General features: G+C 38.9%; 2 protein-coding genes across 7 annotated transcripts; one reads left to right on the forward strand and one right to left on the reverse strand.

Moving 5' to 3' along the window:
• Positions 1–604: 604 nt before the first annotated feature.
• Positions 605–20,288, forward strand: LOC116313405 (epidermal growth factor receptor substrate 15-like 1). 6 transcript variants are annotated; one of them, XR_005609043.1, is made up of 24 exons: positions 605–879; positions 1,320–1,361; positions 1,512–1,601; positions 1,702–1,749; positions 1,844–1,939; positions 2,118–2,183; positions 2,283–2,408; positions 2,508–2,567; positions 2,649–2,933; positions 4,099–4,256; positions 7,706–7,871; positions 8,130–8,192; positions 9,364–9,449; positions 10,958–11,030; positions 11,293–11,454; positions 11,909–12,106; positions 12,985–13,149; positions 13,400–13,520; positions 13,668–13,807; positions 14,051–14,111; positions 15,519–15,604; positions 15,872–15,938; positions 17,411–18,308; positions 18,736–18,864. XR_005609043.1 is itself a non-coding variant. In XM_039602101.1 (24 exons), the coding sequence occupies exons 1-24, from the start codon at positions 853–855 to the stop codon at positions 18,880–18,882; spliced, it is 2,667 nt and encodes an 888-aa protein (XP_039458035.1). In that variant the 5' UTR covers positions 606–852; the 3' UTR covers positions 18,883–20,288. The 6 variants fall into 6 exon arrangements, 5 of the variants coding, with proteins under 5 accessions (XP_039458035.1, XP_039458036.1, XP_031586962.2 ...); XM_039602101.1 differs by having other exon boundaries at positions 606–879; positions 17,411–17,544; positions 18,736–20,288; XM_039602102.1 differs by having other exon boundaries at positions 606–879; positions 18,292–18,308; positions 18,736–20,288.
• Positions 20,289–21,365: 1,077 nt separating this feature from the next.
• Positions 21,366–23,792, reverse strand: LOC116313404 (Krueppel-like factor 2). Its single transcript, XM_031731101.2, has 3 exons — positions 23,457–23,792; positions 22,339–23,251; positions 21,366–22,202 (listed from the first exon to the last, which is right to left on the reverse strand). Exons 1-3 carry the CDS (start codon positions 23,526–23,528, stop codon positions 22,027–22,029), a joined length of 1,161 nt encoding a protein of 386 aa, XP_031586961.2. The 5' UTR covers positions 23,529–23,792; the 3' UTR covers positions 21,366–22,026.
• Between the last annotated feature and the right edge of the window lie 1,870 nt (positions 23,793–25,662).

A 25,662-nucleotide genomic window follows, 5' to 3' on the forward strand; every position in this document is an offset into this window, starting at 1 on the left:
ATATATATATATATATATATATATATATATATATGTGTGTGTGTGTGTGTATATATATATATATATATATACACACACACACATACATATACATATATATATATATATATATATATATATATATATATATATATATGTATAACCTGTGGGTTCTGAAATGTAGTTGTAGTCATGGAAATTATCTGGTGTGAACTGAAAACAAAATGTGTTTGTAAAAGCAACGGTAACATAAGTCTTCACAAAATTCGCCTGTTACTTTGTATGATTTTTGGTGTACCACATCTCGAAAAACTGAATGTGGTACACCAAAGCTAAGGGACATCTGAAAAATTAAAACATAAGACAAACTATTTAACATCAATCCAGTGAATGCATTAAACTGAATGTTTTTCTAATTCATTAGAGGCCTTAAAGGAGACTAAAACTTGGATTTATGGGTTTTATCCACTCGTGTATGTCTTTTTTTTTCTGTAAAACTGTTCTTTAGAACACATGCTGTTCTTTGGGATTTTAATAGAGACGCAGCAGCAACGTCATTCCTGTAAGACCCACGTGTTGTCTGCAGCCAATGAAAATGTGAGACGCTGTAGGACCGGGTAGTAGGGGTTAAAAAATGCCGTGCAGTCCCAAGTAAAGTTGGACACCTGCTGACCACACATGCAAACGCTCCCCGGCCACTAAGACTGAAAACCTTATTTAATTTTAATACGATTCAAATTTACGCAGTTGCTCTGTACCTCTGACAAGGGCGCGGCGTCCACACCCACCGGAACCGCGGTCCCCGTCGGTCCCCAGGCGCTCGCGCCCGCTCCCTTTAAGGACTCTGTGCGCACTCCCGAGACACCAGGAGATATGGCGGCGTTCATGACTCTGAGTCAGGTAACAACTCCAAACTGCTCAAGAAAAGTAATAAAATTTATTAGAAAGCGTTAGCAGCTGACAGCGACAGCGGTTATGTGATCTGAATACTTTAGGCCTTCATAAGATGGGGTGAATATAAACTACTGTGAACGCTTTATTAAGCTTTCGCTGTCAACTAAGTTGACAGGGTTAGCTAGGTTAGGATAGCAAAGTTAGTGTACGCTTTAAAGGATGAGGAAAGCGACTGCTGGCGAAGACAGTAATGACGCTAGTGTAGAGTGTGGTGCTGTTGAAAACAAAACACGACTAAGTGGCAACTAAAAGAAAGATGGCCTTTACTTTATAAACTAACTATGTTGGAAGTTTGTTGCCATTGAAATTAGCCATTCGGTTTCTAGCAACTTAATTTAGTATATGTGATGCTTAATACACATTCATTTGTAATTTATTTCCTTCAGTTATCAAGTGGAAACCCAGTTTATGAAAACTACTACAGACAGGTAAGGTCTACGTTGTTTGCTGTTGCTCCCCGCCTCACTTCAGATCATTTACTGTGTATTCATCTCTGTATGATCTTTTATGTAACCCCACTCTTAAAGACACTTCTATCCTCTGCATCCTCTTGGTAATTTCCTCATGATTCTTTATAGCTCGACCCAGGAAACACAGGCAAAATATCAGCTGGCGATGCAGCTCAGTTTCTTAAGAAGTCTGGCCTGTCAGACAGCACACTGGGAAAGGTGGGTAACAGTGTCACCTACATGTACACACAACACACAGTCATGTATTTGACCTAACTAAAATCTTGTACCTTTGCATTTATTTATGTACGTATTTTAGATTTGGGATTTGGCAGATTCAGAAAGAAAAGGCTATTTGGACAAGCGGGTAATGCAGAATTTCTTTGTAATTTTGATGGTATTGTCATGCTGATGCATGCAGAAAAAACAGGATTTGTTCTGCTTTCTTCCTCTTTTTTTAGGGTTTCTTCATAGCTTTGAGGCTGGTGGCATCTGCACAGGGTGGAAATGACATAAGTCTTCACAATCTCAACCAACACTTAGCTGCACCCAAATTTGTAAGTCATAATTACAAATAATAATAATTATAAATAACTCCAAAGAACTGAATTAATCAATAATGTTATGGGAATTATTTCTGTGGATCATATGAAAGCTTCATTATTTAGTGACTTAGAAAATGATAAGTTGATGCATTTCATTTCATTTCTTCTTTTTCTTCTTTTTTTATTATAGAAAGATACAAGCAGCCCATTACTAACCGTTTCAACAACAGCATCTGATTCACAGTGGGCCATTAAGGTAAAATGTTATAAAGTTTCAAGAACTGTCATGAGGATATCACAGAAAAATGGGCTTGTCACCGAAACTTGAGTTTGTTTGTTTTTCTTTATTTCCCAGCCTGATGAAAAGGGAAAGTTTGAGGGAATTTTTGAGAGTCTGTTACCTGTGAATGGCCTCCTCTCTGGTGATAAAGTCAGGCCAGTTTTGATAAACTCCAAGCTACCTCTGGATGTGTTAGGAAAGGTGATGTTACATGTCAAGTAATACTATGCAGCCTTTTTTTGATATAACTGCAATTTTAACAGTTCGTTAAAATTGAGTACTTACTCATTGTTTGTGCAGATTTGGGACCTAAGTGATGTGGACAAAGATGGACACTTGGACAAAGAAGAATTCACTGTGGTAAATTGTGATTCCATACTGACGTATTATCTGGGTTCCCTTCTTTATTTGTAATAATTGGTTATACTTTCCATTTTACAGACTATGCATCTTGTGTATCGCACCATGGAGAAGGAGCCGCTCCCCACTAGTTTACCCACTTCCCTTATCCCCCCTTCTAAGAGGAAGAAGACTGGGGTTGGGCTTCCAGGTGCTGTTCCCGTACTACCTGCTCTGTCTGGCCTTGGAACTGGTCCAGCTCCTCTCAAAGAAACTTTACGCAGCACTTCTCCTCTGGTCAACACTACTCCCCTCGGCAGTGCTGCTCTCTTTGGCTCCGGTGCTGCCAACCTTTCTCCAAAACAGTCCTTTAAGTCCAGTTCGCCGGTATGTTGCCTCACATTGTCTTGTGGACAATATTATTAGTCGAAGATGCGCAAAGGCCTCTTTCTGGCCGTTGAGTCATGTGATTAAACCTAATATATAATATCAATGTAATGGACAGCACAGTGATGATGCTTCAAAAAGTTTCTGGGTTTGAACCTCCTAGGTTTGGTCTTTGTGGAGGTTGCATGTTGTCCCTTTACCTGCATAAGTTTTTGAGTTTTCCAGTTTCCTCCCACAGTCCAAAGAGAAGCATATTGTGTCAATTGGTGATTTTAAATTGGATATATGCATACAATTGAAGCACATAATAAAGTGCGCTCTGAAGCTGATGTTGGTGGAAAGCACTTTGAATGATCATATCAGATATGGTCACGTGACCATTCGTTTGATGTAATGAGGGAAAAATCAGTGTAATGAGGAAAAATCACTACATTTGTTTATTTTTTTTTTTCTTGGTTCTCTCTACGTGTCACAAGGGCAGATTCTCAACTCTTAAACAAGCTAGGTTGCCATGTATTAACTGTCTTCTGTTGCAAATGGGTAGACTTGTTTTACCACATTATTCTGAGCATTGTTCAAAGGCCAACCTCTCTCTACCAGGATACAGCTTCAGGGATTTCAATTTTGGAGAAACAGGTTTTCTTGAAAGTATAGAGCAGCAATACTTGTACTACCTTTGTTCCTTGACCACTTGATCAGTTGTAATGTTGTTCTGTCTTTTTTTTTTTTTTTTAAATCCATGGCCCTTACTGCTTCTTTAAATGCTTTATCATATATTTTGTTTTTTAACAGAAACAAAATGCAAGGTATGCATTTCATCTTTGCATTTTTTTGCATATATTTTTTTGCATTTTTCATTAGCTTGATTAGTTACAGCTTTAATGTATTGTGTATGTTATACAGTTGTGTGAATGTTTGTGATAGGGCAGTGAGAACGCATCCTGCATCCTACAAATGCAGTTCCATCTAGCTGAGGACTGTACTTTTTGGGGGTTTTTGTTTTGTTTTTTCCTGATCTGTTTTAACCATGTCAGTGTGCAGATTCATAAATTCCTCTTGTTGCGTAAAGTAAACCTGTCTGCACTGAAGAAGAGCTGTGTGTTTGTTGTGTACTGAATGCTGTGTTCATCATTTCATATCAAACAATGTCTTCTGTTGTCTCTAGCCGGCGATGAACTGGGTTGTACCAGTGGCTGACAGAGAAAAATATAAAGAAATTTTCAAGAACACAGACACTGACAATGACGGCCTCATCAACGGCGGTGATGTCATCGAGCTCTTCATGAACTGTACGCTCTCCCAGACGATGCTTGCACAGATATGGTAAGACCACAGCTCAGCTCAGACATATTTAGAGATTTTGTTTGTTGGGGCTTTTTTGTATGTTGTGAATAGCACTACAGTGTAAGAAAGCACAAGCAAATTATATTTTCTTCATTACACCCTCACAGTGGCTTTTAAATACAATAATTCATATATGGTTGAAGTGCAGACTTTCAGTTTTCATTCATAAGGGGATCAATAAAAGTATTACATTAATCATTATTAGGATAAAAATCCTTTACAGTTAATGACTGCCTGAAGTCTAGAACACATGGGCATTGCCATATACTGTCTTTCCTCCATTGAAAACCTCTGCCAGGCCTTTACTGCAGCCACCCTTAGTTGGTGCTTGTTTGCAGCTCTCTATGCCTTAAGTTTTGTCTTCAGTTACTGAAAAGCATACTCTGTTGGGCTGAGATCAGGTGACTCACTTGGCCATCAAAGAATATCCAATTTCTTGCCCTTGAGAAACTATTGGGGCTCTTCTGCAGTTTGTGTTGAGTTATTATCCATTTGCACTGGGTACTGTGTTGCTTACACATTCATAAAGGTGTCTGATTGTATGTGTACCTCCTGGAGAGTGTTCTTGATTTGGTTATATGAAATATGATGAGACATTTCTCATAACCATGGAAATAATTCAGTCATCATGAACTTTGGGTGTTCCTGAGCTTTCATTTGCACTTCTTCTTATTAAGAGAGATAGGGCTGTGCGATATGACCAAAATCTCATATCCCGATATTAAGACATCTATCGTCCGATAACGATATAAATCACAAAAATGTAACATTTTCTGTAAATTCTGTGAATGTCGGGTAGCTCGACTTGCCTGAAGTGTTTCCAGCTGGGCGTCGCGTACCTGGAGTCCAGTGTTTTAACTGATGCATGAAACGATACATTTTTAGACATAGGTTGTAATGGCTGCCGTTTTCTTTGTGAGTATTTATTACACAGCGTGCTGCGGGAAAAAGCCTGTTCTAACGTTTGAGTCTAAGGTTTATTTTTTAGCACCTGACGGCTCTTTTTTTGCTTCTCATCCGTAAATACTCTGCATCTTTCACGTGATTCAGTTTATTTTGAAAAGTCTCAACAGGATCTTGAGCTTTATTGTGAAAGGTTTATGTGGAAAATAAACAAGCGGACACGAGGTGGTTTTACCGTGGTTGTTGCTAACCACAACGCATAAAAACAAGCGCTTGTCCGTCTGTAGTGTGGTTATATTAAATATAAGAGAAAGAGAGAACTTTAGGAAATTAATATAGCCACTACAGTGACCATCAAAATAATGAAAAAATATTGCCGTAAACAGTTTATTTTGCGACACCACGAAACAAACGATAGCGTAAAATGAAACGATAGACGTTTTTATATCGTCATGATATATATCGTTATATCGAACAGCCCTAAAGAGAGAACAAGTTTGTGGATTTGACCAGTCCTAAAATTTTTGCTATCTCTCTGATAGGTTTATCTGGGTTTTTATCTTAACTTGTACATTTAAAATCCACTGTGTTGGTGTCACAAAAACAGTTTCATTGTCCAAAAAGTTATAGACCTAACTCTTTTTGTTGCCATTGTGTTAAATTGGTGAAGATGTCAACATTTTCTTACGTTTTAACACTTCGTCCTGTTTTGATTCAATTCAATTTTGACTCAGTCAGAAATATTATAATTATGATAATTCATCTTGGATATGTACTGTCGAAAGAACCCTCTAAACATTGTAAGTTAAAAATGCATAATTCCAAATTATTTGACTATTTCTCTGCAATTACGAAGGAGGTAAAAAAAAAACAACCCCAGAACTGACACTTATGAGACATTATCAGAGGTGTAAGCATCACAGCAGATGCCTTTGTGTCAAAGTAACTGAGGATAAAACACAGAAAAATATGAAGGAGATTTTCCTGGCCTGATCTTTTATAGCAAATAACCCCCCTGAAAATATGCTGCAGTAGATCAAAAACTAAAGAAAACCACAAATCAACATGTGGACATTACCTGTACAAACTCATGCTGCTGAAGTGAAACAGAGCAAAGTTACAGAGGTTTTATCACTGTCGGAGGTTGTTTTGGTGAGGGGAAAAAAACCAGCAGCTGACAATACTGTATACAACGGTAGAATGGTGCGTAATAGGCAAGTGAATAATGCAGAAAATAGAGGTTTTTGATGGGAAACTGGTCTTGAAGTATAGAGGTAATATTGGTCAGAGAGTGACGAAGCCTGGAGTTCAGAATCTGTCAGCTTTCAGCACCTGACATGTCCGTGTACGAGCTGTCGTTAACCCGACAGCTCGTACAAATTTGCAAAATCCGTTTACCTGCTCTTTAATCATTTGCTGTTTTAGCTGTTTGGCAATTGTTGAAATGTTTTTGAGCTTTTTGCTGAGGTTCTGGCTTTTCTGGCAAAATACATTTATATTTAAAAATTAATTTTTCAGGATTTAATGCAGCGGTCCCCAACCTTTTTTGCGCCACGGACCGGTTTATGCCCGACAATATTTTCACGGACTAGCCTTTAAGGTATCGCGGATAAATACAACAAAATAAAACTAGTACCGGTACCGAAAAAAAAGAAGATTTATTCATAACACACGTGAAAAGACCCAGGAAAAACCGAGTTAACGATAAAAACAATAACAAAATAACGCTGAAAACCGATAAAAACCCTGAAAACCATACATTTCACACCTGAGCCTCAACTCTCGCGGACCGGTACCAAACGACTCACGGACCGGTACCGGTCCGAGGCCCGGGGGTTGGGGACCGCTGATTTAATGAATCAATATCAGATTATTCAAATTAAAATCGATTTGAATGGGGAAATCGATTTTTTTTTCTTTTTTTTGTTAAATACAGTCAGAAGGATTCTCCCAGATAAAGCTATATAGCACCATCTTGTGACCACTTAAAATTAGATTCAAGAAGTTTATTGTCATATACACCTCAAAACACAAAAGGTTACACTGAGCAATGAAATTCTTACTTTGCAAGTTCCCTTCACACAACTAAATAAACAACTAACTAAAAAATAAAGTAAACCTAAGCATAGAAAATAATAAAGCAAAGTGAATGCTGTGTACACAAGAGTAGGTGTAGTTAAAATTTTAAAAGGCAGTGCAAATATTAAAATTGTTTATATCGTATGAAGTTGTATTATAGTTTATATAAATATTCAAAATTGCAAAGTTATTATCAAGTTATTGAAGGCATTGACAAATAATCTGAGTTCAACCAAATTATTACATTTAGTCTAGAGAAGTGGAACAGAAGTGTTTTTTTGTTTTTGTTTTTTTAAATGATTTAAAGGATGCCCACTTAACCAGCATAAAATGGACCATTTGGCCGTGGTAACCACTCAGTGGAGATTTATATTTATAAACATTGCTTTTATTATTGCTCAGAAGTATATAATAGGTTGAGAAAAATGTCTCCTCTTCCTCCATAGGGGACTTGCTGACACAAAACAAACAGGCAAGCTGAATGAGGAGCAGTTTGCTCTAGCCATGCATTTGATCCAACAAAAGGTCAATAAAGGCATCGACCCTCCCTCCACTCTCACTCCTGACATGATCCCTCCATCAGAACGATCTGCATCATCAGCTATGGGCTTTGTGAGTTCTCCCTATACCATACTCCAACCACTACTTCATCTGTCGGTTTGCCAGTTTATTACAATTTGTTTCTTTTTTTTTTACAAAGTGCTTTTTAAAAATTTGCATCTGTACCTTCAGTGTGTTTCCCCTCATAACTTATGCTATTTAAGTGGTTCTTATTTATTGCTTTCTAGTCCTCAAATGCAAAACTTTTTTTTATTGTTTACAGTTTTTATTCTTTTGCCTTCTTGGGATCTTTTCTATCCTGTCTAACAGAACCATGTGGGGTTTATGTCTCCTGTGAGACCAGAACTTGGTTCCTTTTCAAAGGTGCACATTGTGAGTAGTTGGGCTTTTGCCACAAGGTGGCGCTCTTGTTCTATTATATTCTCTTTCTGTGTTTCAAGGAGAAGGTGACCAATAATATGGGAATGTTTAATGTGCAAGTGCTGCCACCTGCTGTATTTTCATCTTCACTGGCTTGACATTTTTTGATCTTCAATGAAACGCAGCATAAGAGAATACCGTTCTATTATATTACAGAGAATATAATAGAACAAATAATGTTTAATATGTAGTAGAGAAATGGGGCCAGTGTTAAGTGGGCAATCAAGTAAACCAACATGCAACCTTTTATTTAAAATTATCTGGGGAAAAAAGGCATCAATTACCATTATCAAGGTGTTAGCTTTTTATTTTTCAATGAATGTAAAAATAAAATTTAATCTGTCTGAACTAAGTAGGTAGGTTTAAGCTTGACTGCCAAGGTGAGGAAAACAAATCCGTTACTCCAGTTAAGCTTTTCAGACCAATCATGCTTTTATTATTAATATTATCAGATTAATGTCATCATTACAGTAAAATCTAAGAAACACTATTTAATTTAAATGCACTGAAATTCTTGGCCAATAACAACTTTATAAATAACAAATGAACCAATAGCTGATGTTATTGGCATCAGCTGTCAGTTATATTTCTGTATTGTTCTGCTATACTTGTGTAGCTCTAATGGATAGTCTCTTATTTCAGGTGAAACAAAAAGCTTAAATGGATTATGTGTTGTCTTGGTCTGCTTCAGCAATTTTGCGAATTGCCCAATATTTCTGTTTAGGTTTTTTGATATGTCATGGGTCTGTTTAGCAATGAACCCTAATCCAAAATTTACTCTAGCATTGAATTCTTTTAAATTGCCTTGTGTGCAATTTATGTATCATCTGGCTGGCTTGTTCCTACGCTAACTGTGTGAGCTGCTTGTATTTCCTTCCTCTGACTTTTGTTTCTTTAGACACAACAGCGGGGAGCGCCTCTTTCCCCACTGCATATCACTCACATCTTCCCTGACCTCTTTTCCCCTCCTTCTTGCCTATTAGAACAGATTCTTTGTCGTTTGTCTGTCCATTTCCCAGTTAGCTGTTTCTGTGCTCCCCCTTCATTTTACCCTCATCATATCTTCTCTCCTACCTTTTTTCTCCCCTGTCTAACTCGTCTTTCTCGATGTCTCTCGCCTCAGGACGGTATCAGCTCCACAGGGTCGACAGAGCTGACAGGTATCAAAGAGCTGGATGACCTCAGTAAGGAAATATCTCATCTGCAGAGGTGAGCCCCCTACACCCTAACTAGCAGGAGGGACAGCTTTGTTTTGCTTACTGTGAGGAAAAAGTAGACAAGCTTTTAGTAAGGTGATGTTCTAGATCAAAGTTTTTTTTCATACTATTGTATTGCTTGTATACAGGATGCATTGTACTCGACAGCTGTCAACATACTTCTCACTGTGTAACTCTATACGGATTGCTGACACACATGAAAATGAATTGCAGTAAATGGTTACAGTTGACTACACTTTTGTCTGTTTTTGGACTGTGAAATATATTTTTATTATCACAAGAGAGATTAATACAAGGTCAGCTGAAGTAGCATGCCGCTTTTTGATGCTACTTTATTTTTTCTAATGTAATTTGGCACCAGGGTTTGATATAATTATTACACCAAATTAAAGTATGTTTAATTTAAAAAAACAAAACAATAAAACAAACAAACCCACAAACAACATGTTGGGCAACTTGATTAACTGGCTGCTGGCCTTTTCTGGCTATTGACAGCAGTCCAGCAAGTCATGGTCATGAGTTAACATTTGATGTAAATTGTTTTTTCTTGCAGTCAGTATTTTCACCCAATGAACAAACACTTGTGGTATAAGAAGGAAGCTACTAAGAGAATGTGTCAAAGAATAGTGTATAAAGACTGCAGCGTATGGAAGGTGCAATCGTTCCACTAGCATTTACAATTCAAAATAGATTTGTGCATATTGTAAAATACATTTATAAGCCAATGAAAAATATTAAAAATTCATCTCAAGTAACCTTTTTTTTTTTTTTTTTTTTTTTTTTTCAAAGGGCACTTGATAACGCACCAACAGTGACATAGTCATAATAAATGTGCTGCAGAAGGACCTTGAGCGAGTTTAGCCTCTTTGTTTAGTCTCTTTGCATTAGGGTGGCTTGACAAAACTATAAAACCACAGTCAGAGATAACGGATATCGCATCACGTTAGCGGTTTCAGCATTCTTTGCTAAACCAGATATTTGGCTGCAGGCTCTGTGCACGTTCACGTAAAATGGGGCAGTTGATGAGTCATTGGAGATCTGTAGTGTCCATATAAAAAAATAAAATAAAATAAATACCAGTAAAAAGTAACACTGTAGCTGGAAATAACAGATGAAAGTAATTGTTGTAATTCATTTTCATTACAAGGACACAGAGGGGTAAAGCAAATGCATCAGTTCACATTAATGCATTTATTTTACTGTTTGGTGCTGATGCCCATTAGACCTCTGAAACGTTGAACTTTTTACATTTAAAACATTAAAGGTTACTAGATGTGTTCATTTCTGTTACTTTTCCATAGCCTTGTAAAAGAGATATAGAAATCATTTTGATTGAATGTTTTAATTCTGATTTCTCTCATCCGTTATGTTGCCTGCAAATCTAGACAGAAAAATGAAACACTGGGTATAGTTTTTGTCATTTGCCTCTGTTTCGTTTGTTGGTGAATGTCCATTTTATAACGTCTTTGCTCTTGTTTTGCTTGTGTTTTTCATCTGTAGAGACAAATTCATCCTGGAGCATGAGATCAGAGAAAAGGAGGAGGCCCTCAGACAAAAAAACGGTGATGTGCAGGTAAGACTGAATAAAATAAAATAAAATAAAATAATTTAGTTTGCCTGGTTAAAGTTTAGTCAGTGTAATGGTATTCATGAGTAAATTCCAGTCCATTTGACCTTTTCTACAATTAAAAAGTTGTCAGAAATACTTCAGATTCAGCACAAGTTGCATAATTTTGAGGGGAACTGAAGGCTTAATAGCTCAGAAAAGATCATGCCTAATAGCTATACTTTCTGCAAACACATGTGCCTCTGTGTGGGTTTTTCTTGACCCTCAGGACTTGCAGAATAATTTGGAAAGGGAGAGCAGCAGCTTGCAAGACCTGGAGTCCCAGAAGCAGGATGCCCAGGTACGCCTGGAGGAAATGGACCAACAGCGCTCCAGGCTTGAGGGAATGCTGAACGACATCAAGCAAAAGTGCCAGGATGAAACCCAGAAGGTTAGAGATGTGACACACTGAAGTGATTGGCATGTATTTCAGTTGAGAAATGTTATTGAATTTTGTGTTTGGCTACTGGTGACAGTGGTACACGTGCATTTGTGATTTTACTGTAGTGTAATCTATTTGGTCTGATAATGTCAAAACATTGGTCATCTGAGGTTAATATTTGTTTACATGAAAGTGGGGAGAGTTAGTATTTTTAAACACATTCACCACATGAACAATTAGGTCTTTGTTTAGAAAGTCAGTGTAACTGCTTAAGAGACAGCTGTGGATATTTGGCTTTTAGTTTGTTGGTGCAAGATGGATGTGAAAAAAAAAAAATATGTAAGAAGTGAAGCGCTAATTGCATTTAAGAAATGTATAATTTAAATCTACAATTTCTAAATGAACAGCAAGCAGGATGTTGATCCTGCAGATATAAACTCCTTTCTTTCTTTTTGTTTGGAAGATTTCATCCCTGCAGAGCCAGATCCGCTCACAGGAGACTGACCTCCGCAGTCAGGAAGATGAACTGAGTCGCACCAAAACGGACCTGAGTCGAGTCCAAGATGAGGAGGCACAGCTAGAGCAGAGACTGCTGTCCGGTCGGACTCAGCTGGACAGCGTCATTAAGTCACTCAAAACCACCCAGGATGAGATCAGTCAGGTCAGTTCAGAGGGAAAGGCAACAGGTTACTTTAGGATGTTGTGCCACTTCAGACCACCAAGCTCCACAATAGCAATGTTGGGATTAAAGATCAGGTTGGAAAGTGGGATAAAGGTGTAGATGTCTAGTAGTACTAATAATAATACTTATACAGAGGTAGAATTGAATTTATGTTTATTTACTAGTGAAGTTTCAACTTGTATTTGAATTTATTTATTTTCTTTTTAAATAATCATTTTTGAAGCAGACGTTTACTCTCTTACTCCTCTGACAGTCATATTTATCATGCTTTAAAGGTACAAAACACCTAAACTGCTTACAGCCAGTTCTGTTTAGTGACTTTAATGTCTGGTGCTTTCATCAGATTTGAACACCATGTTTGTTTCTGTTAGCTGAAATAAATCCAGATTACAATCCTGCCAAAAAACGAAAGCCAGCATTTCTACCTGAAAATTTGTTAGCCCCACTTGATGCAGATTTGGTTAATATTGCGCTCCCTTTAAGTAGTGGAATTATTTTATTGTTTTTTTGTATTTATGTTTCTTTTGAAGTCGGTTTATTTCAGTTGGTGTCTGGAAACCGTTTTCTAATTTCAGTTTAGTTTTTAATATTTAAAAATGTTTCCTTTTACTTTTGATTTTCATTAGTTTCATTTTCAGTTTTGGCTTTTTCTTTTGTCATGATACGGGACGTTTGTCAGGGCCAGAGGAGGTCAGACTATTTGTATTGTCACTGTGGAAATTATTGGGTCATAGACTTGTAGGCAGTGAGCAGTGAATGATTTAACCTACCATGTTCGACATACGTGGATAGATATCAGTGTGGTTCTTTAGAAGCATGGTGGTATACTGTAGATTGACATTCTTTGTGTTTTTTAGGCTCGTGGTAAGTTGTCACTGATTCAGGAGAGCCAGAAAGAGTTGACCAAGACCATTGAGCAGTACAACAATGCTTTGAAAGAAATCAACGCAGGAAACTTGAGCAACCTGCCGGACCTAAGTGAAGGCTTTGCTGAAAGGGAGGATGGAGGTTTCAGAAGTACGGTGAGGAGACCACAACTACTTATGAAGGATGATTTGTTCACAATACAATTTTAGTCTAAATCCAAGAAACTCTATTTTCCTCTTCTCTAATGATCTGGATTCAGATTTTGTTTCATTTGTCGTTTTGCTCTGGAGATGCTAGAGAAGTGCAAATGTACCCAGACTTGTAGTGTGAAAGTTAATTTCTAAATATTTTCCGTGTACATTGGTAAAGAGCTTAACTGATTGTTGCTGATTTGTTGTTTTCTAGATGGTTAATCAGGAGGGCTCTTTAAAGTCAAGGATAGCCATGTTCAACAACAGTGCTGCCAAGGAGACTCGAGCAGACCCCTTCAAGATGGAGGATCCCTTCAAATCTGACCCCTTCAAAGGTGTGAATACTTCCTCAAGTCTCCTTATTTACTCCTTTTTCTGTAATGACTGTGGCTCTGTCAGCTGCTGCTTGCATTCAGTTTGTGTCCCTTAGAAGGAGCTTTTCTTGTTAGAGGATGTAAGTGATGGTGTTGTGCTTTTTCTAGATCCATTTGGAAGTGATCCTTTCAAAGAAAGCGACCCTTTCAAAGGCACCTCATCTGAAGACTTTTTTAAGACAACTGACAGGCCAGACTTGTTTGGGTCTGGAGACCCCTTTAGCAGAAAACCTGTACCTCCAGTCAAGGTATTGACTTTTTTTTTTCCCCCTTCCCCAAGTGATACTACTTTGGAGTGCTAATATGGCTCTTTTAGATGCAGTGCGATTATTAGTTCAAGAAGATTTTCTTTTTTTGTGCTTGCAGATGAATGGAAAAGCAAACCAGAAAGAGATTTGTGGCGTGGTCATAGTGTGTACATTTTAAATGTGTTTGACTGAATTAAATCTCACTCTGTTTGTTTTTTGTTTCCCTTCTTTTGCATTTGTCAGCCAAGTCCTTTCGGCAGCAGTGACCCCTTCAGATCAAACAGCCCAAAAACAAAGGACTCAGGTACAGAATCAACATGGGAAGTCAAAGCACGCTGAAAGAGACTTTAAATCTCAAATTATTAAAACCCAGAATAATTTGTTTGCACATAGTCCCAGAGTTCTTCAGTTTAACGTTTTTTCAATTTCACTTTTATTAAAATAGCAACCAACTCGTACCAGCAGTCATCTCAAGAACTGTAACAATCTGATGATCCCCTTTAATCAAGTACTTTGAGGGGCAAAAAAAACACCTTTTAACTTTAACAGGAAGAGGCCTCATGTAGCTAGTTTGTCGTACATAAATTGGACAGGTTATATTTAAATATGTTACATATCCTCATCCTTCTGCATTTGCTGTTATTGAGAGGATGATGTATGTTCATGTTTTCGTGCACGAATCCATGCCGATTTCCACGTATAGTCATCCCTGTACTAATAAGAGCAGATTTTCCAAGCCTTTTACTGAAAATACGACTCTAAAAACAGACATCTAAACATGAGAACTCTCTCTAGTTGTGAAACCGATCTTAAAAGAGTCTTTTTGCCCGTTCTGGGTGACGTGTTAGATTTAGATTTTATTTTGGGGGGAGCACCAGGGGCAAACAATTTTTACTCACTGTGGCTTCAATTTTTCCTGTGGTTTCGGGCTATTTTTAGTCGAGTACCTACACATTTAACTACTGACCAACTAAAAATACCCCCACCCCCCCCACCCTGGAAAAACAGGAGGCTAACCGGAGCCAAGCATAACAGAAACTCTGTGACTGCTGGTCCTTCTCTACTAGAATACACTGCCACTCCTTTAACCAGTTCACTTCTGCCTCTGTCCTGTCTTTATACTTGCTGCTGTTGAACTGCTGTGTCTCTTTTGGTGCGGAAGTTGTTTTAAGTTGGTGGCTACTGCTGGTTGATGCTCTGCCGTGCTACACGTGTTTAAGAAGAACACAGAGTCGACTGTAGACCTGAGCTGAGTTACTGTGTGCAAAAGAAAACAGCGATCCTGCACATGAACGGGGTCTTTTGTGGTTGAACACTCACAACAAACATATTCTCTTACGATGTTTTGTTTTTTCACGGTGAAAAAATGCAGTTTTTTTTTTTTTTTTTTTTTTCCATTAAGTGGCGTACTGCTGAGCTTCAAAACAAGCCAGGCATGGTTATAGTTAACAGGACGCCAAATGACGCCCGATGCATACGTCAGGTTAAACAAAACCTCTGCTTTACAGGTTTTTTGTAAAATGTCATGGAAAATTAAACGGTCATGCCACATTCCCTCTTCTGAAAATAGAAAACAGGCCCTTTCAGAATAAGCAAGATGCAGAGAGGATTTTGAATGTGTGGTTTGGGGCTGAACTTCATTATAGTTTCTGGCTCTTTCCATAAATGTATTCAAATGTTCCAAATGCATTTCAATGTACTCTTGTCACAGATTTGTTTGGGAAAGCAGACCCCTTTGGAAGCAACTCTTTTGGAAGTAAGGGGGGTGGATTTGCTGACTTTAGTCAGATGTCAAAGGTAAGCTCTGGAGACTTGAAGTTATGAATCAGTTGCACCATAAAGCATAGTTTTCCACTAAAGCTGAAGAAAGCCGTGTTGTTAATTTAACTTTCATCGTGACTGAGGTCTTGTTTTTTTTTTCCCTTCCAATTTATCACATTTATGAAAAGGGTCTACCTTGTATAAGTCCAGAGGCTTTACATCTTAGCTGACATTTCTGTTGGCATCATCGTTTTGTATGACAGTTTATGGTTTTTCTTTTCTTTTTGTCTTGTGTCTGAGAAGAAGTCGGACAATCCTGTACTCCCAATCCCAAAGAAAAGTGTGCCTAAGAGGCCTGCACCTCCCTATGGTAAGCATTGAGTTTATTCATATATATATATATATATATATATATATATGTATATATGTCTATATAAAATAACATAAAACATGTGTTTTTGATGAACTTGACTGCGCATGTGCAGGCATGGTGTTCATAACTAGGAAATAGAAATGGGTCAGATCTGCCAAACAGATCACACTGTGTTTTTTTTAATGCCAGTGATGATGGTACTCATATGTAACTCAAAATAAAAGCATAATAACTTTTGGGGGTTTTCACAGCGAGTAACCGTCCTGTGAAATAAGGATTTGATGCTTAATGGTGGTGGAAAAAAAAAAAGAGAAAAAAACAACTTCCCTATTGAGGTGCTAGGGTGCTGAGAACATAATTTCTTCTTTTGATTTGGTAAACAGGAAAGCTGCTGGCAGAGATACGAGTCCTTTAAATGATAATGTTGTTGTTAAGACTCGTTTAGATTACGCTGCCGCAGTGATGTGTTAAGATATTTTTGTGTACAGGATGAGGAGCCTTGAGAACAACTTTCTCATCCTTTTTTTTTTTTTTAGTGGTTTTGTTCGTGTTGTTTTTTTATGCACATGTGAATTCACACATTACCTAGAAGCCATGCCCAGTACATGCCCTTCCGCTGTGACCTTGCACTTATTCTTGTAGCAGAAGCATCAGCCTGGGAAAGTTAGTGTTCCCCTTTACCGCACAGAAAAGGGTAGAGATGAGTAGCCACGGTTTGTCTTGAACTAGAGACGTGCTTCACGTGTGATGGGGAAGTGAGAAGTCCACTCTCACAAACCGTGGGCACCGTTGACTTTCTGTATTACAAGGACAGTTGCTCAACAGTTAGAACTTTTAATATTTTTTTTATTTGATTTGAATTATTCTTTTGCAGGTGTGTTGCAGCAGCATTTGTAAACAACTTTAATAATACTTGTTTTTCTTTTTGTTTTGTTTTTTCTTAATCAATTCTTTTTAATTTGACAAATCAAAGAATTTGTTTTTCAGAAAATTGAGCCCTTGAATTTGCAGGAGCCTGTGCTGCATTGGTGCACAAAGTTCGTGAGATAAACAACATTCTCACTTATTAATAGTACCATCATTATAAGAAATGTGTGCTTACTGTACACAAGGGTGTGTCCATCTTTTACAATTGCAAGTTCCAAAAAAGCAACCGTGTGCATGTTTAAGCTTCACTGCATCAGTGAGCTGTACTGAAAAAGGTGTTAACCACATTTTTTGAATCAATGTGGCTTTCCCCTGGGTAACTACTCTGCTTGCATGAAGCTGTTGGCTTCCTGTGAATATTTAGTGGCAAAGTATTATGCGTTAGCCTTTAAAGTGTGAGTTCAATTTCCCAAGGGGCTATCGGTGAGAAATATCTCTAATGAAGATGCTAACAGCAGCATTTTCTGTCATGTTGGGTTTTTTTTTTTTTTACATATATATATATATATTATCTTATTTAAATGTCCTTCCTTCTCTGATAGGTGTGCTCGGTTTGAGTCCATCAGAGCTGCTCCAGAGCGTTGGCTCCACAGCAGACGGTGTAGACTCTTTCGTTACGACACAGTCGAGTAAAACATCCAAAGATTATCCTATGGGTTTTGCAAATTTTGCATCTGTAAGTGTAGTGTACTTGCTGTAGTGTATCTTTGCCTGCACAAGCTGCTGATGTCATCTCGATCTTTAGATTGCTGTGTTCAAGCCACAGAGGTGTCAGCTCTGTGTCATTGGGCCTCATTCTGTTAACGCCCCAAAAGCAGTGTGTTCAGAAGGCATTCAAAGAACTTTTGCGTTTACTGGCTGTTAACTAACAACTGACAGAACATGTGAGAGCTTTTCAACTGCTTGGTTTAGAAGGAAAGTAAATGATTGCATGACTGAGTTGGACAGTCCCTCTGCTAGTCTCTGTCGAGTTATAGATTGGCTCTGTGCACCTGGTAAAGGGGCTTGCATGCTTGCTGTCATCTCTGACTTTGCCTTTGAGAGGAAGCGAGGATTTATAAACTCATAGTTGGCGAGTTCATGAACTTGCCTGGTCAGGTATCACTTGAGGAGCATTTTTCAAGTCTTGAAGTGCAAGCTAAAGGCTTATTCGCTGTCAAAGCATGATATGCCTCAAAGCAGAGAACAACAGAGCAAATCTTCCTCTTTATGTCCCACCTTCCGCTTATTTGCCATCTTGTATAGCCTAACGGCTGACTATACTCTCATGTGGAGAAGTGATGCATGGCAGCTTTTTGTGTCTGGTTTTTATCACTTGACATGATATGTATTTATTTTATCCCTCATGCCAGCATGACTGTTGTGAAAGGGATTTGTGGTTTTTATATCGAGCTCTGTGTTGTAATTTTTGTTTTTCTGCCAGGATCTGAACATGTTAAGGTAAGACGGTATAAAGGTGTGCTTTTCAATTCTTTGCATGTGAAAAACCTGTCGGCAATGCATAATCTAAGTAAAGTGATTCTCGAGCATAATTATTTTCCTGCATTCTTGCATCCAAGCACAGAATTTGGGAAACGTGACCATTGATTTGTTGTAGTAGAGCAGCACCTTCTTTGCTTTCTTTTGTGATGTCAAAGTGAAATCTAATTGTCTTTAATTTGCATTCAATTTTTGATCAGTATTTTTCTATGTATCAGATCATTTAGCTAAATATGCAGTTTTTGGGAATCAGCCCAACTAGAAACGCTTGATTTTTATTTATTTTTAATTTTTTGCATATTTTATCCAGTGTTTTGTCTGTTGTGTCTTATACAACTACATTCCTGCTTTTTATTGCGCACATCTAATGTTTGTGTCTCTGCTCCAGTTTGGAAGTGAGAGCGAGCAGCTGGAGTGGGCCAAGCGTGAGAGCGAGCGTGAGGAACGGGAGAGGTTGAGGAGGCTGCAGCTCCAGGAGCAGAGGGACCTGGAGCTGGCCATCGCTCTCAGCAAGACCACCATGCCGAACACCTGAGCAGGCGTTCTCCAGCACAACTTTCTGTCCTCTTCCCTTTTCCTTACAGCCCGCCGTCTACAGGCTCGTGAGAACAGCACCATCATTGGCCCGACATGACTAGCATCCCCTGTTACCAACTTGTGCAAGAGCCCAGTGTTTCTGCAGCTATGACTGTACTTGTGTTCAAATGACTCCACATTTAGCTACCAGTTAAGGTTCATTGCTCCCAAACTATGTGGAAACTATAATCAGGGACGATATGGAGCCACTTGATTTAAGCCTTGCTTCATCCTCCAAGAACATGGCGATTTAACGCAAGCCAAACCAGCAGGGTACTCGACTACTACAACCTATATCTAGCTCCATATCTGGTTATGGCTAATCAGCTTTACCTTATCCAAATTTGCGGGGGCTTTTTTGAAGGTAAAATAACATTTTAAAAATATTTTTGTTTTATTTATAAACGAAAGGAGCTAATTTGTCATGTATGAAGTGAGATACCTCCTAAAACGGTTTTTATATCACTCAGAAAAATCACAATGAAAGTCGAACCATTTGCTCTGCTAACATTGAATTGACTTTTTCAAATGTGTTTTGTTTTGTTTTTATTTTGTTTTATTTTATTTTTTAGGAAACTTTCTTTTAGTGTATATAGTTATACGGTTTTATTTCGAGCTCAACCAAATAAAAGACGGGGGGACTCCATTCCTGTCTTAAACAACAAGTTATGAGATCATCAGTAGCATGATTTAGATTCTCATTTTAAATGCTACTAGTGTTTCTGGGCATTTATGCTTTCATAGCTAATATTTATATAAGTAAAGTGCATGAATTAAAAGAGTACTGGAATATATTGGAAACCCTAAAGATGCTAATGATAATCATTAGTCTTTCTTTCCTGTGAACCCAGCTCTGTCCACTTGGAGCGCTCTTCCTCTGCGAGCAGCTTGTTTGTCAGATCATTGGTTGCATTGTTGTAACACCCAAATAGCTCCCTGCAACTAATGCCTCCATTAAATGGAAAAAGTATAAACCTCTCTTGTTTATACTGGTGCTGTTACACCTTTTTACTACTTCTGCTATTCAGCCAAATCGACCTTTTGGATATTTATTATTTGTTTCCATATGGATTTGTGTTATCACTGTCTAGTAATCGAGTGGGAAGACTTTTCTGCAAATGGCTTGAATTATTGCATTCTTGTAATCATACAAAACACTAATCAGGTTTATGTGACACATAATGTATGCACTGTTATGTTCCAGAGCCTTCTGGACATTCACAGAGTGACAGCGCCTTATTTGTCAACACGTTAGCACTGTAATGTGTAATTGCTGCACATTATGTATATAATTTTGAGGTAAAGGTTTGAGTTGCTCAAAACTGTAAGGACTTTTAATTGAATAAAAGTGATTTTTAACACCAAGCACAGTGGTAGGTCTGATTTCTTAAATATTTCCACAACAGCACGGAAAGAAGTGAGTCAGGTTTAATTGCAAAATTAATGTTTCAATGGTAAACAAAGAATGAATATACAGCAAGTGGCCTTGAGAAATGGGGGCTGAGCATTGCATAGACTTGTTATGAAGGGTGGATTTAGTTTAATTGTTCTTGCAATGCTTCTTTCTAAATGTAGTTCTCGAAGTAAAACTAGAGTGAATCGAACATTGATTGTTTTTATGTCTTAGAAGTCTGGTTTGATATTGGAACAAAAAAAGTGAAATGAGAATGACATATTTGCATGTACTGGGTAGATATTTTTGGCCCAGTGTGTACTTCCTCTTTTTTTTGTTTTAAAATATGATAAATTTCAGTGTCAATAAACGCGTTTGAACTCTGTTTGCGTTTTATTGCTGCAGGTGAATTTACTATACAAAATAACTGAGTTACACTGATTCAATTAAAACTTTTATTAAGTTTTTTTTTTTTTTTAAAAAAGACTAAGCTTTTTAGAAAATGCCATCTGGCTTTTATATATGCACTCAATGCACTCTTTGATGCGGGCGAAACGACTGCTCACTGACACTATGCAGCCATAATGTGCACGGACTTGGATACTTTGAAACTGTAGTGCAGAGTGACTGTGTGTAATTGTAGTATTAAGGCTCTTTGATGTCCTACTATAATTTCTACCCATCAGAAAGGGAGTCTAAGGGCTCCCTGATGAGGGTTTGCTGTGCCCCTCTGTCCAGACGGCTCCTGGCTCACTCTGTAATTATGGAAATGGAGTGTTTGTATTTATAGGCTAAGCCCACAAGCGGCTGCCCTTCTCTGTCTTGCAGCTGCAAAACATCACAGTGGAAATCAAGTGCTCGTGTTTTAAAATTCGATGTACAATTTAGAAGAACTGATGTGACAGTCTGCAGGTCTGCTGCACCTTTTTACAAGCAGTTATGAAACATTTGTTGAGTGGGTGGATGTATCCAATAAAAACTAAATGTGTGAACAAGTATAAGGAATGAGTAAGCACGCAAGCAAAGTAAAGACTTCTCAAGCCAAAAAATTCAGTTCCATTTTTTTTAATATTTACAATAAATACATGATTTACAGTATAAAATCCAGGTACTTTTTTAATATAAATTTAAGTAAAAAATAAAGCACAGGACATCAAGCCCTGATAGTGTACAGAGGGGCTGGAACCAAGAGTTTCACACTGAGATGGACAAAAAGCATTAAAAAAACCAACAAAAACAGTATAGGCCATTCAGACATTGAGGCAGTTTAAATAAAACATTGTCTTTGCACATATTAGGCAACTGTATGTGCATTGCACTCCTGTCAGCAAGAACATGTACTGCTTTTTTGGCCATGTCTTCTTTCACAAAGAGTTTTTTTTTTTTTTTTTTTTTTACAGTAGCACAACACAGAAAGGCACTTTTGTGTCAAACACAGCATTCCAGTTCTGTCAAAGGAGAGTAGTATATACAGGGCCAGCCCCTTCTTGGTCTGCTTGCTCTAAAGCAAACAAAGCTTTTCTAAAGCTTTAAACAACCAAAGTAGTACCAGCTACGTTATTAAACAATAACACTAAACGTTTTTTGAATTCAATATCATAATATGCGTCTTTGGTCATGTGAGGAATGTTTTAAATAAAAAATACAGTTGAAATCGTAATAAAAATAACACAACCCCCCCAATCGCCCAGAGTCCTTATGTGGGTTACTTCACATGTGTCTCTTCATATGAAGGGCCAGGTGGTCAGACCTTGAAAAGGCGCGCTCACACAGGTGGCACTGGAAGGGTCTGTGTCCGGTGTGTTTGCGGAAATGACGGGTAAGCTCGTCGGAGCGGGCGAATTTCCATCCACAGCCTTCCCAGCTGCAGTGGTATGGCTTCTCACCTGCGTGAACAAAATAAAAAAAAAAGGTTTATTAAGCTGTGCTGAAACGGAATTTTTTTTTTTTTGATCAATGCGCTGCTTTGTGCGTAACTGCGCACTTAAAAATAAATCATAGCATACTTCAGCTCAAACTTACCGGTGTGAGTGCGGAGATGTGCCTTCAGGTGCGAGCTCTTTGTGTAGGTTTTTCCGCAGCCTGCAAACGTGCAGGTATGCGTGGCTGTGCGCTTCCGTGGCCACGTGCGCCTGCCTCTTTTGGGTTTGGACTCCAGCAGTTCGAGGGGAGATGAGGGTGGCGTAAGCATCACCCTCTGCGCGCCCGGCTGCAGGCTGAGACCTTCATCATACATGCCAAAGCCAGCATGCGGAGCGTGGTAGGACATCTGCATCTGTGGAGCCTGAGGGTGGTGCTGGAAAGCCACAGTTGTGTGATATTTCTGCTGAAAATTCATGGGCTGGCATAACTGTCCCTGACAGTCCGAAACTCCCTGGTCATTGGGACTCAGCGGCGGGGTCATGTTGCTGGCCGCTCGGGGAGAGATGGCCACTCTTGGCTGCTCAAAGGACATCATGCAAGAAACGTTGCCTTCTTGCTTGATTTTGCTGCAGCTCTGGGGCACCATGCCCATTACGGGACCATAACTGTCCATTGGTGGCTCTACTTTGATGTTCTCCGGGCGGGGGAAATGCGCCGTGCTGGCATAAAATCTTCCCTGAATGCCGGGGTTGCGCGTAATGCCATAGCTGTCTGTTCCTTCGGAGCGGAGTTGCTCTGTCATGAGGCTGGCGCCGTACGGGGGCGGCGGGGAGCGATGGTCGTCTGCTGGGAACGATGGCATAGAGTTTCCAGTCGTGTACATGTTGGGGTCGGCGGTGCCCAGATAGTCCATCGCGCTGTCTGAGCCAGTTGTATTGGCGAGAATAAAATCCAGATCCAAATAGTTACTCAGATCCTCGTCGTCCTTTTTGTTTTGATTGTCCAGGTTTTGTACCATTTCAAGCATGGAGCAGCTCGAAGAGACCAGTTTCTCCATCTCTCCCTTCCATCTCTGCAGGAATGAAGAGAAAAAAGCAGATGAGAAATAAGCGACTGCAGAAGTTTTTTTAGAACCAAAATATATATTTTTCGAAGCAAATAAATTATTTTTACATGATATTTATATTATTACAAGCAGAATCAAAATCACGGATATTTAAAAAACAAACACACACAAAACACATACACGCAATTACGTGACATTGTTTCAAACTTACATTTTCCCAGGGTTTTTCTCTTTGGTTTGAGAAAGTCGAAAATGACGGTAGCATCACTCCGGATAAGGCCATCGTTGGGTAAAGTAATATAAGTTTCTCTTGTCAAAATCGTGCTGTGCTGAGCGGCAGCCGCGCAGTGGTCTGTGCGCCTATTTCACTGTCGCTTCTCCACAGTTTCACATCAAATACATGAACAAGTTTAAAAGTGGTAGGAGGTCCTCCGAACCTTATAACCCTATTCCGAGTGCGCCTGGCCAATTGTGAGAGCTCAGGAAACAACGTAAAGTTCGGTAAATTTAGCGCTTTATAAAGCAGCTCGCGCAGACTCACTGCTCACTTGTGTGTGACAGGCAGAGCGGCTCGCACCAAGCCTCTTTAAAAAGGGCGGGCCCTAGCCCGGCCCCTCCCACATTGTGACGCAAGATATTTGAAGTTTGTTTTTTTAAATTATAAACACACTGTATAGCAACCATATATACTTACGTAATAATCTAAAAAGAACAAGTACAGTGACAGAAACTGCTGGAGGCAAAGCCGCACCAGCAACTTAAAAATAAAGGCTGTCAGTACTCGAGTTAATCACCACGACACAAAAGAGATGTGGCTTTTCTGATGAACAGTAATAAAAATATAATTAGATTCGGATTAGCGGGTTCAACTCTGGAAAGAAACTGAAAGATTTGCCACGAAATAAAAAATATATGCTGGATGTGACATGCATTATTAATATAATTATTATATATTTATTATTTTCTGATCTCGATGCCTCTATAAACCCTTTTTTTTCTTTCACACTTCCTCATGCACTGGTCCAAGAGCCTCGATTAAAGGGGTTTCTATTTAAATAAACACGTTTTTATTAAACTTATAAGAGCTCAGTAAAGATGCGTGCAGTGTAGGTGTCTGTGCCGGCTCATTATCATTAATGGAAGATGCTTTTTGTTCTCTCACAACGGGCCTGTCTAAACAGGCGCCAGGGACGTCTGAAACTTTTTTCCCCCTTTTTTTGAGGGGGGTATTATCACGCTTTAACCATTCCTGATATAAACGTCATTTAAGCTAACGCCCCGTTCACATGTAAATAGCATAATTGGGGCTACTGGTTTCGATTGGGGTCACATTTGCATCACAAATCGGCGTTAGTGTTTGTTGCTGCTTCGGCCGAGAGATTTGAGGTTTTCGCTGCGAGGAAAGGGGGATTGTTTTCTGGAGGAATCCGAGGAAGTCGTCTGGCTCCAGAGGTCATGAAGACAGGCTTTCTGCAGGGTACGACTCCGCACTTTTTTGTGCTACTTTATCCCAAATTGTGATGGAATTAGAAAAACTGGTGCCTAAACTTTATTCCTTGGATCCAATTCAACATAGAATAGTGCAATGAAAGAAGAGATTGTTTTAAGAAGCACGTGTTTTATCAAATGTCACAGTGAAGCACGATTAGTGGAGGCAATTAGGCACGAGTAATGATTTAGATTACCTGTAAGCAGCCATTTATCTGCAGGTGGAGCTGATGTTAAGCTAGTTTTGTTTTAAGTTTAATGTAGATGTGTTATTTCAGAAGGAATGCTTCCCTCTAAAATGCAGCACAGAATAAGTCAAAAGAAGCCTATGTACTCCAACCTGAAGTACACACTATATTTTAGGTACTCTCCAGCTGTACTTTATGTAGGATTTAACCTGAAACCCCAAGAGAGACACACACCTCATCCTCAACCTCAGCAGGTTAAAAAAGCGCAAAAGTACTCAGTGTGCCGATGACCTGATCCAAGTCAGCTTCTAATGACAGATACACCACCTCTCATCAAGCTGTCATGTCCACCACCTTCACCAGTAAACTTTCAGCTGTGAGGTTTCCACATCCTGAGCCCTGTCAGTTCTGTGTGTTCAGTGGAAAGTGCGTCACACAGAAGAAGTCCAGTAAGGCCAGAGAGGAAATGTGTTTTTAGTGGCAGCGCAGCAGCCGGCCTGATGTCTGAACCCGTGACCGCTGTTGTTGACCCTTGCTCTGCGCCGCGAGCCTTTTCTGCTTTGCTACTAGTGAGAGTGAGAGCAATCTCACTTCCTCTCTTACTCAGCTACCTTTACTGCCCTGTAATGCCTGATAGATTACATTTAGGCAATTACCAAAGAACTCAAAGTTGTTAGAGACATTGCTTAAAATCTTCTTGCACCACTATGTTTAAATTCAGAAACCTTATGCAAGGTTTGT

Source organism: Oreochromis aureus, linkage group 18 (assembly GCF_013358895.1).
Source record: "Oreochromis aureus strain Israel breed Guangdong linkage group 18, ZZ_aureus, whole genome shotgun sequence".
Lineage (NCBI taxonomy): Eukaryota > Metazoa > Chordata > Actinopteri > Cichliformes > Cichlidae > Oreochromis > Oreochromis aureus.

What these genes read in the sequence shown, in the direction of transcription:
- LOC116313405 (XM_039602101.1), top strand. Translation starts at nt 853, where the DNA reads ATGGCGGCGTTCATGACTCTGAGTCAG. An exon ending in ATGAAAACTACTACAGACAG is followed by an intron (nt 1,362 to 1,511) that starts GTAAGGTCTACG and finishes GATTCTTTATAG; the next exon opens with CTCGACCCAGGAAACACAGG. An exon ending in CAGACAGCACACTGGGAAAG is followed by an intron (nt 1,602 to 1,701) that starts GTGGGTAACAGT and finishes TACGTATTTTAG; the next exon opens with ATTTGGGATTTGGCAGATTC.
- LOC116313404 (XM_031731101.2), bottom strand. Translation starts at nt 23,528, where the DNA reads ATGGCCTTATCCGGAGTGATGCTACCGTCATTTTCGACTTTCTCAAAC. An exon ending in GAGAAAAACCCTGGGAAAAT is followed by an intron (nt 23,252 to 23,456) that starts GTAAGTTTGAAA and finishes TCATTCCTGCAG; the next exon opens with AGATGGAAGGGAGAGATGGA. An exon ending in ACATCTCCGCACTCACACCG is followed by an intron (nt 22,203 to 22,338) that starts GTAAGTTTGAGC and finishes TTGTTCACGCAG; the next exon opens with GTGAGAAGCCATACCACTGC.